General features: G+C 41.2%; 2 protein-coding genes across 2 annotated transcripts; one reads left to right on the top strand and one right to left on the bottom strand.

Moving 5' to 3' along the window:
- Positions 1–3391: 3391 nt before the first annotated feature.
- smim19 (small integral membrane protein 19) lies at positions 3392–8400 on the bottom strand. The gene is made up of 3 exons (XM_014199587.3): positions 8153–8400; positions 7114–7238; positions 3392–4133 (listed from the first exon to the last, which is right to left on the bottom strand). Exons 1-3 carry the CDS (start codon positions 8281–8283, stop codon positions 4069–4071), a joined length of 321 nt encoding a protein of 106 aa, XP_014055062.1. The 5' UTR covers positions 8284–8400; the 3' UTR covers positions 3392–4068.
- si:ch211-175m2.5 (uncharacterized) lies at positions 8183–10443 on the top strand. Its single transcript, XM_014199586.3, has 5 exons — positions 8183–8637; positions 8771–8956; positions 9080–9179; positions 9421–9551; positions 9781–10443. Exons 1-5 carry the CDS (start codon positions 8593–8595, stop codon positions 10057–10059), a joined length of 741 nt encoding a protein of 246 aa, XP_014055061.2. The 5' UTR covers positions 8183–8592; the 3' UTR covers positions 10060–10443.
- Positions 10444–10748: the final 305 nt, after the last annotated feature.

Below are 10748 nucleotides of genomic sequence, written 5' to 3'. Positions count from 1 at the left end.
ACACGCTCTTATAAACACATTTCATAGGATAACACCCTACTCAGCTATGGAAGAAGACGAACACTCTCAGCAGTGTAACTCACTATTCAATAAAGCTACTTGATAGACCACCCATAGAGCATAATAACCATAACATGTACCACCCGTCATATGGTGCACACCGGCCATAAAACACCTAGCGCCTTCCTGTCGCAGCCCGCGGCTGACGAGGCAGTGTGATTGGCTTGTCTGCTTTTATCTGGCTAATGAAGAGAGGAGCGGAGAAGACGAACAATGTCCAGTTAATCTGGGAGACATTTTAAGGGGCTGAAGTTAAGGCACTATTGCATTATAAATCACCTTAATAAAGAAGAGAAAGGAGATGATGGTCCCTCTTGTGTTGAAGAGTGGGGCATCGTTTCACCACGGCTGGTGTGTGTGTGTGTGTGTGTGTGTGCATTAGTTTCTGCATATTACTCATAGTATTGCATAGAAATGGCTGTAAGTTGTAGATCATCAGTAGTAGATTATTCAGTACTGCTATATTACTACTATATTACTACTATATTACAAGTCCTTGGAAACTAGAAACATAATGTTTTTAATGCATGTCCCTGGGAGACAGATTGTCTTGAAAGTCCCTTTTAGTTTGAAAGGGACAAATAAAGAAAGTAATTTTCTCTGAACTGGCTCTTGGACGTAGAGCGGGGTAGAGAGATTGCCCTGGGCTCTGGCCCACTTCCTGCTTTCAGAACAAAGCCAGAACAAACACAGCTCATTGAGAGAGAGAGAGAGAGAGAGAGAGAGAGAGAGAATGTTGCATACTAATACAGCCAAAACACCCAGAGTTATTTGGTCATCTGCATTCGTTCCTGACTTTTTAATATAAAAACTCAATTACGAAGGTCTTTACTTTTGTCTTATTTTTCATGGTGGCTGCTGAGTTGAAATAAGAATGTGAGCTTGTGTATAATATATTGACGTCCTGCAAAACCATGATAGCCTGAAGCAGATGTTTTATCACCATAAAGAGTGTTGGACAATAAACTATTCTTCTATTCTCCTTTTTCTTCCTCTTCTTCTCTCTCCCTCCACCGCCTTCTGTATAAATAAGATGAGATGTTTCTCAGGTGAGATTAAAATAGGACCAACCCTGGTGTCACGCCCTCTTGGTTTATAACATCTCCACATACACTTAGGAACACCTGCTCTTTCCATGACATAGACTGACCAGGTGAATCCAGGTGAAAAAGCTATTATCCCTTATTGATGTCACTTGTTAACTCCACCTCAAATCAGTGTAGAAGAAGGGGAGGAGACGGGTTAAAGAAGGATTTTTAAGCCTTGAGACATTGATTGTGTATGTGTGCTGTTCAGAGGGTGAATGGACAAGACTACATGTTTGGTATACGCAGTGTATATGAAATGTTATTAATAAAGGAAATGGATGAGAGGAGAGGAGGAAGTAGGAGCAAGAGAGAGAACGAGAGAGACGGAAGAGAGAAAGAATGAGAAAAATAGACATGTCCAAGTCTAATTGTTTTCCCACTTGCTGTGTAAGGCAGAGAGAGGGAGAAACATTGAGATGTGCTAGAATCCCTCTCTGTGCTCTTTGGCTAACAGAAAATTACATTTCATTCGCCTCTCCAGGTGATGTATAAGCACAGTGGCTCCTCGCTTTCTCACTGTGAGATGACATTCATTTATCAGCTGGGTTTGCTCTATTCTCTCCTCCTCTGCCTTCTCCCTCTCGATCCCTTCTTCTCACCCCAACCCTCTCTATCCCTTAATTCCTCTCTCCCTCTCTATCCCTCACCCCCTCTCCCTCTGATTCAGACTGGTGTTTATTAATAGATTTCTGCATGGTTGGAGACGGTTCATTACTGGGAGATTGAGCCGCTGTGTTATCCCAAACCCAGTGATAAACTCTTTTTAATTACACCTTATGAAACAATATTAAAAACTACCGAGCTGTGCCTAATTTTTTCCACCCCCTAGCTAGCCACAAACAACGGCCAGCGCATGCGCTCACATACACACAGTCATTTTAGGTGACATGCTACCATCCCAAGTGTACTGACAAAAAGTTACACACTATATCTGTTCTGTAACTCTATCATACTCTGCCGAATTTCAAGGATACAAACCCTATCCATTTCTCTTCCCAGAGAAAACAGGTAGTGAATTTATTAAGAAGGTGAAGAACAGTGCGGATGAAACACTTTGATCCTGGTATTGACCCAAAGCCACCCCTCTGTCATTCTCTGAATGAAGTGAAGATTGGTTCATTTAGACCTCTCCCACTAACGACCTCATTAGTCCATTTGGTGACTAAGCAATTAACTCCAGATATTGATTAATGTTTGACGTGAATAATGTTTCTCAATGGGATAGTACTGGTTAAATATTAAACCTATGGTAATGAGCAACTGATTGATTATATCAGCAGATTAATTAGCAAAGCACATGTACACGGCTCATTATGTGGTTAACAGACTGGTTCACGTGACAGTCTTGTTTTGGACTGGGCTAATAAGATAGGCTCGGAGGCCTTTTGGGTGGTACCTTACGACTCGGCATAACACAGTAGATGACCCATGGGCATGGCTTATCTCTCTGTTGATAATGGTGAGGCGGTGACACGGATTTAATAACGGCAAGACTTTTATTTATTTTTTTACCAAGCTCCTACATTTGCCCAATGACTGCCAACTCACATATTCCCATTTCAATAGGCAGCGATGTTGATATAAATATAAAATTACGGTACAGGCTCAAGAATTTAAATGAAGATCGGGATATTCTTAATCTCTATAACCATTTCCCTTCAGTCTGCAGGTTTTTAATTACAGTGGGCCAATAGTAGAGTATCCTGAAGTAGACTCTGCTCAGAGGTATAAAAAGGGGTATGCACACGACAAAACAGAATAAGCAAAGATTCAATACACCACGCACACATGCACACGCACAGCCCTATTTAGAATGTGTAAGGATCTGGCCCTGCCCTGCATTACGGCCGCTGATGTATTGACGCGTTTAATCAGTGTGCCATTTCTCCTCCGCGAGGAGTAATCATTTTTCCATTACACTACCTCCGAAGGATGTCCACTTGCATTTGTTTGGCCTCTTGGTGTTGTGTTTCTGGGCCACAGCTTTCCTCTGACTAATGTTTTGTTTATTTCTTTGATGGATTAGAGGCCTAGCTTTTCTGTTAGGCCCCTGATGCTAAATGTCACCTTCCTCAATCACTGCCTCCCAAACACCCACCCCATCGTGCTAAATTCCATAAAACACACACACCAGAGCTAACTTCCTGCTCTGAGAATTGTGACATTGGAGGGAAATTAAATGAATTATTATTACAAAAGAAGCGAGACGGGACAGAGGGAGATGAAATCAAGCAAAACATAAATATTTTTCCTTGTTTGTTTTTTATTTTGAATCAGAGTAATAATATAAATGCATTTCCTTTTCAGAAACAGCAACTGGAGTGGGGAAAAGTCAACTTTGACCCTCTCAACATGAAAGAGAGTGACTCTCTGTTTGGATCACAACGCTCCTTGCTGCAAAGGATCAGCAAAACATTCCCAGGTCTGTTGTAATGCCATTATAAGGATTATATAGGAGGATCAAAAACTAGGCAACAGAACAGTTCTTGACAACCAAACATTTACATAGATATGCTTGATTAAAAGGTTTGTTGTACCATCATTCTATGGTACAAATACATGTTATTTAGAGTTTAAGACAATAACTTGAATATGTGCAGTAGAGAATTCACCATATACACTGGATGTGGTCCTCCTAAACCCACTATGTGGTGGCACATCCACACCATATATAAAAAGGCAAAATAAATGCAAAAAACTAACAGAAATGAAAAGGGAACATCCAGTTTCGTTTGACTTGACGACAGTCTTAATCACAGAAACCTTCCTTGACCCTCGACTTCTTCCTCCGTAATACGCATGCCCTCTTCAGGAGTGTAGTAATGATCAGACTTACCAAAGCCAAAGAGGCTTAAGGGTGGAGAGACAGGGTGGAGCAGGCAGGTATGATGCAGGGCCATGCTACCTTACTGGCGTGGTCTCATTCCATAGAGAGCTGAACACTCTCACTCTGGCCTTGGTGCTGCTGCTGGTCAAATTTCCTAGCTGTTAAAAAGGAATAAAGAATGATACCAATTTAAACAGTGGGATAGATTTAGATATTTGCAGAACAGTTGTGCGAGCTAGAGTTTATTAGTGAATGACACAGAGCTATTTGCTAAACCAGAAATATATTTGACTCGAGTGATTAACAGATTTGAGGTCAGTTCTTCGTCATATTTACAATTTCAATATGCATTTGACCACAGACTCTACCATATCCAAAGGTGGGCAGTATTTCTGCTACATGTATTTTAAATATGCATTTCAATTACTTCTGAGTATTTTGTATTTTACTGGGCTGAACTACACTCCAATGTATTTTGTAACAAGATACTTTCAAGAGCTGTAATTTGTATTTTCAAAATATGAAATACTTTTCTATATCATTTTTAGAGCGGTTCGCCATTTTGTGGCCCTCTTTCACCCTGCATTGTTATCAGAAGTATGATGGCACTATGGTGTGATAAGAGTGTCTGCTAAACTAACTAAATATAAATCTGTATGTAATAATGGACAATTGCACTTGCATGCAGAGTATTATTCTAATGAGCTCCGCCTCGAAACAAGGCGTTGTCTAGAAGGGATACAGCTTTGGCTTTTCGTAGCAGGTTTAGGAGAACTTACACAGCAGGTTAGGAAAATTAACATAGCAGGTTAGTAGAATTCGATTAAGCTCTATCCCATCTATACATGACCCCGAAACAGGGCCAATAATAATAGAGCTTAATCGAATTCTACTAACCTGCTATGCTTTGCGGTCCCGTGTGGCTCAGTTGGTAGAGCATGGTGTTTGCAATGCCAGGGTTGTGGGTTCGATTCCCACGGGGGACCAGTATGGAAAACAAAGAAATGTATGCATTCACTACTGTAAATCGCTCTGGATAAGAGCATCTGCTAAATGACTTTGCAGTTCCTTTTGGTATGTTCATTTTCACTAGGGACGGGCAAAAATGACTAAATACAATTACTAAATACCATAACGATCAATGTATCAAAATAAACTACAAACTGTCAATTAAAATACATGTATTTTGTATTTAAAAAAAATCAGAAATACATTTACAAGTAGCCAGCCTGAACAGCAACAACATTCTCAGTAACGATTACAGAAACGTTTTACTTCCTACTGTATGACTGTGATATGTTGTTGTTTATCTACCTTAGTTGAATGCACTGACTGTATACAGTGCATTCAGAAAGTATTCAGACCCCTTGAATTTTTCCACATTGTTACATTACAGCCTTATTATAAAATGAATTACATTTAAAAAATCCTCCATCTACACACAGTACCCCATAATTACGAAGCAAAATCCGTTTTTAAAAAAAAAGTTAGCAAATGTATTAAAACTAAAAAACAGATACCTTGTCTACATAAGTATTCAGACCCTTTGCTATTAGACTCGAAATTGAGCTCAAGTGCATCCTCTTTTCCATTGACCATCCTTGAGATGTTTGTACAACTTGATTGGAGTCCAACTGTGACAAATTCAATTGATTGGACATAATTTGGAAAGGCACACACCTGTCTATATAAGGTCCCACAGTTGACAGTGCATGTCAGAGCAAAAACCAAGCCATGAGGTTGAAGGAATTGTCCGTAGAGCTCAGAGGCAGGATTGTGTTGAGGCACAGATCTGGGGAAGGGTACCAAAACATTTCTGCAGCATTGAAGCTCCCAAAGAACACAATGGCCTCCATTATTGTTAAATGGGAGAAGTTTAGAACCCCCAGGACTCTTCCTAGAGCTTGCCACCCGGCCAAACTGAGCAATCAGGAAAGAAGGGCCTTCGTCAAAGAGGTTACCAAGAACTCGATGGTCACTCTGACAGAACTCCAGAGTTCCTCTGTGGAGATGGGAGAACCATCCAGAAAGACAACCATCACCAATCAGGCATTTATGGTAGAGTGGCCAGACAGAAGCCACTCCTCAGTAAAAGGCACATGACAGCCTGCTTGGAGTTTGCCAAAAGGCACCTAAAGACTCTCAGACCACGAGAAACAAGATTTACACAGCCAAGACAACGCAAGAATGGCTTCGGGACAAGCCTCTGAATGTCCTTGAGTGGCCCAGCCAGAGCCCAGACACGAACCCGATCAAACATCTCTGGAGATACCTGAAAATAGCTGTGCAGCGATGCTCCCCATCCAACCTGACAGAGCTTGAGAGAAATTGCAGAGAAAAAAAATGGGAGAAACTCCCCAAATACAGGTGTGCCAAGCTTGTAGCGTCATACACAAGAAGACTGGAGGCTGTAATCCCTGCCAAAGATGTTTCAACAAAGTATTGAGTAAAGTGTCTGAATACTTATGTAAATGTGATATTTCAGTTTATTTGTTATACATTTGCTAAAATGTATATAAAAAAACAATTTTTGTTGTGTCATTAGGGGGTATTGTGTCTAGATTGATGAGGGAAAAAAACACGATTTAATACATTTTAGAATAAGGCTGTAACGTAAAAAAATATGGAAAAAGTCCAGGGGAATACTTCCCAAATGTATTGTATGTGAAAATGAATATACCAAAATGAACTGGCCTTGTTTAGGGGTCATGTCTAGATGGGATGCATTTGAGTGTCTGCTAAATTACCTAAATGTATGTTTCAAAATCAGAGATGGGCAATATTTCTGTTTCATGTATTTGAAATATGCATTTCAATTACTTCTGAGCATTCAACTAAGGTAGATAAACAACAGCATATCACAGTCAAAGCAAGTAAAATGTTTCTGTTACCGTTACTGAGAATGTGGTTTCTGTTCATGCTGGCTACTTGCAAATGTATTTCTGCATTTTAAAATTCTAAATATTTTTTATGAAATACATTTCAAAGTATATTGTTGTTTATTTTGATACATTGCTCTTTATGGTATTTAGTCATTGGATTTTGTCATTTTTGCCCCTTCCTGATCATATCACAGGTGAGCACAAGGCCTAACATTGATGCGTCATTCTGCAACAGAACTGAGACTGACAAACTCACCAAGGGAGTACATCTCCAGCTGCTGCCGCAGTCTCACTTTCTGCAGACTGTCATAGAAGTTGGGTTCGGTCGTGGCTCCAACGGTAGGCGGCAGAGCGAATATCCTCATGATCTTCCTCTTATTTCTGTTGGGGAGAATAGAGAACCACAGTATGAGTCATAATACCGATAAAACCTAGTGTCAAACAAGTAAATGGTTCCAATCGTTTTTCCACCATTCATTTTACTCCATAGGGGATTATAGAAGCACTTAAAATAAGGTCTGTGTTTTGTGTAGGCTTAGCCTGGCGTGATGTTTTGATAACTGTGTAAATCTCTCTATATATTTGCATGTATTTACCCCCCCAAAATGAAATGCCAATTAGCTGCCAATGTGGCTATCATAAAGAACTACAAATGCCATGATGATGTGAACGAGCCTGCCGAATTGAGGCAAAGGTAAGAATCTCTGGATTAATTATCTAATGTTAGCTAAATGTAGTAATGAATAAATTGGCTACAGTTCTTTAAATTGACAATTCTGTGCACTGTCTTCTGCAAGTTTTAAATTGACACAATACGTGTTAGCAAAGGATTTGTAAGGATTTGTAGTCTGCATGATGTTAATTAGCATTTTCGAATTTGAGAGTAGATAGAGCAGGATATATTGACAAAAGGCACCTTATCAGAGAGATTTACATGGTTTATCAAAATGTCAGGCGGGGTAAGCCTACACAAAACACAGCCCTTATTGTAAGTGTTTAAAAAATTCCCTATGGGAAAAATGAATGGTGGAAAAAAGATTGGAACCATTTGCCTGTTTGACCACTAGGTTTTATGGGTATTATGACACCTCCAATGTTGGGCTCTATAGGAAGGAGAGAATGAGACCAAACCATATGTAATTCATGCATTAGCTGAATGGAAGTTTTTTAAAAGCAAAGCTAGTAAATATATGTTACTAGTAAGGCACACATTTAGTTGTTGATGATAATGATGCAAATATTTATCAACAGTCAGGCATTTGTTGGGAACTACAAAATGCTAAGGAACCTCTTACTTTCTAGCGTACATCAGCAGTCCGAAGCTAACCAGGATGACGAGCAAATAGACATTGGTGGCCTCGTTCCACGCCTCGTGCACGGAGTAATCCAAAGATTCCTCGTTCTCCATCACCCCATGACCGCCCATTGCGATCAAACAATTGTGAGGTAGCTATTTTTGTAGTTTTATAAATCTCTAAAAATAAGATTCCATGCAACAAGCGTGAGCTAACCGCGACTCCTACGATGTAAACAGAAAGGTGACGTCGTTTCCGGGTTCGTTCACAAGCCCGCCTGCGCTGGCAAGGAGTGGGACTGCATTGGGTGGGATGAGTCAAAGAGGCGTGCCTAATGGGAGTGACATAAATACTAGACGATGATTGGATTTTCAACCTCACAAAAGACCTCCCCCGATTAACTTTTTCAAAAGAGGAAGTGCATTTTGCTGTTACTTGACATGGCGCCTGGAAGTGTTTGGAGATTAATTCGTCACTGTAACCTTGTAAGTAGTCGACTTGCTCATTGTTCCTTTTTTATTTTTGCATCTAGCCACGGCATGAACCACATGCTTTGTCTTTCTAGCTAAAATCACCTGTTTCTGTGCAATGGAGTTATTTTATCTTGTGTACGTGCAGGCGTCCCATCGGTATGTGCGGTGCGCGTTATGGCAGCAGAAAGCACCTGTGGCCGTGGGGGCCGCGGTGACCAGTAGACAGTTCTCCAGCGATGCTCCCCCGGAGAACATCAGCCGATACCCGATTCCAAACAAGAAAGACCTGCCATTCGACATGGTGGAACTAATGGAGGAGGTGGAGAACAAGGTAGGATGCAGAGTATTTTCGCGTCTCCGTAACCTCGAATGTTCCTGCCATGAAACAACGCTACTGTGGTGGGAATGGATATCTATATACATGGTAGGATCAGTGTGTTCTGCTCTTTGACAGGGAGGATTCCTTCCCAATGTCTTCAAGGTCCTGGCACATCGTCCAGCAGAGTTCCGTGCTTTCTTTTCCTATTACAACGAACTGATGAACAAGGAGACAGGTGTGTGTGTGTGTGTGTGAGAGAGAGACTTCAGAAAACCGAAATGTAATTAAGGATTCAACCCCTTTGTTATGCCAAGCATAAATAAGTTCATGAGTAAAGATTTGCTTAACAAGTCACATAAGTTGCATGGACTCATTATTTTTCATTCATCCCTGTACCCCCACATGTAAGGTCGAGCAGTGAATTTCAAACACTGTGTCCGTGTTGATCTGAAATGTTTGTTGCTCTGTCATGTCAGGGGGACTAACGAAGGCTGACAGGGAGCTGATTGTGGTCGCCACCAGTATCCACAACCAGTGTCTCTACTGCGTTGTGTCCCACAGTGCACTGCACCGCATCTACTCAAAGAAACCCACACTGGCTGACCAGGTACATTCTTATCTCTTTATTTCTCTCCTGATCTGTTCACTGGTGTGCACTGTAAACTGTTATGCTAGTATCATCTTACACATTGGAGCTGTGAGTTGTTTGTCAAGCAGTTGATATCATCGGACTGACCAACCACATAAGTATAAAAGGTGCAAAACTCACCCACTGTCACCTCCTTTCTAAATGTGTTTCTATTTGAACTCTTTCTCCCCCTGGCCCTCATCCCCAGGTGATTGTTAACTATGAGAATGCAGAGCTGTCCCCTCGGGAGCGGGTCATGCTGGACTTTGCTCTGGCTGTGTGTCGCAGCGACACCATCACTGACCAGCACTTTCTGTCCCTGGAGGAAGTGGGCTTTGACCGTGAGGACGCCTGGGACATCGCTGCCATCGCTGCTTTCTTCGCCATGTCCAACCGGCTGGCCCACCTGACCGACATGAGGCCCAACGCAGAGTTCTACAACATGGGCCGTATGCCCCGGGACAAGACCAAGGGGGAGGGCAAGTAGTGAGGTGACAAGGGATACAGAAAACATCACACAGACTTTAAGTTCCTTCCTATTGATTTTTATGGGTGACCTAACCACAGAGACTCAACAGGGGATCTATCTAAGCGTGTGATATCAAATGTGACTGTTTAGTGCTGGTCTGCCACACTATCTACAGTAGAAACAGTTCATGTTACTTTGGAGTTCTCTGTGCTCAATTGTTAACTGAGGATTTTGGAATGTTTAGAAAGATGTTAACTTGAGTTTGGAGTGCAAGTATATGTATATCTCTGTAATATTCACTCTAGGACAGGCGTTTGGGATGTCAAGCAGTAACATAATGGAACACGCACTGCTATGCAATGACAATCCTTAAATTACTCTAAATAAAGAATATGCATCTTCTGTTTCTCTCTTCCTCCGTCTGTGTCAATTAGGTTAAACTAAAACAAACCCTGCTGTCCTGTCCTCTTGGTTCATAACATCTCCATGGACACTGAGTTTACAAAACATAATGAATACCTCTTTCCATGACAGACTGACCAAGTGAATCCAGATGAACGCTTTGATGCCACTTCAATCAGTGTAGATGAAGGGGAGCAGATGTTTTTTTGTTTTTTTATGCCTTTAGACAATTGAGACATGGACTGTGTATGGGTGCCATTAAGAGGGTGAATGGGCAAGATCAAAAATTGTGTGCCTTTATTTTT

This window comes from Salmo salar, chromosome 05 (genome assembly GCF_965601325.2).
Source record: "Salmo salar chromosome 05, fSalSal1, whole genome shotgun sequence".
Classification (NCBI taxonomy): Eukaryota; Metazoa; Chordata; class Actinopteri; order Salmoniformes; family Salmonidae; genus Salmo; species Salmo salar.
The sequence above is the reverse complement of the archived record's forward strand: the minus strand, read 5'-3'. Positions and strand labels throughout refer to the sequence as shown.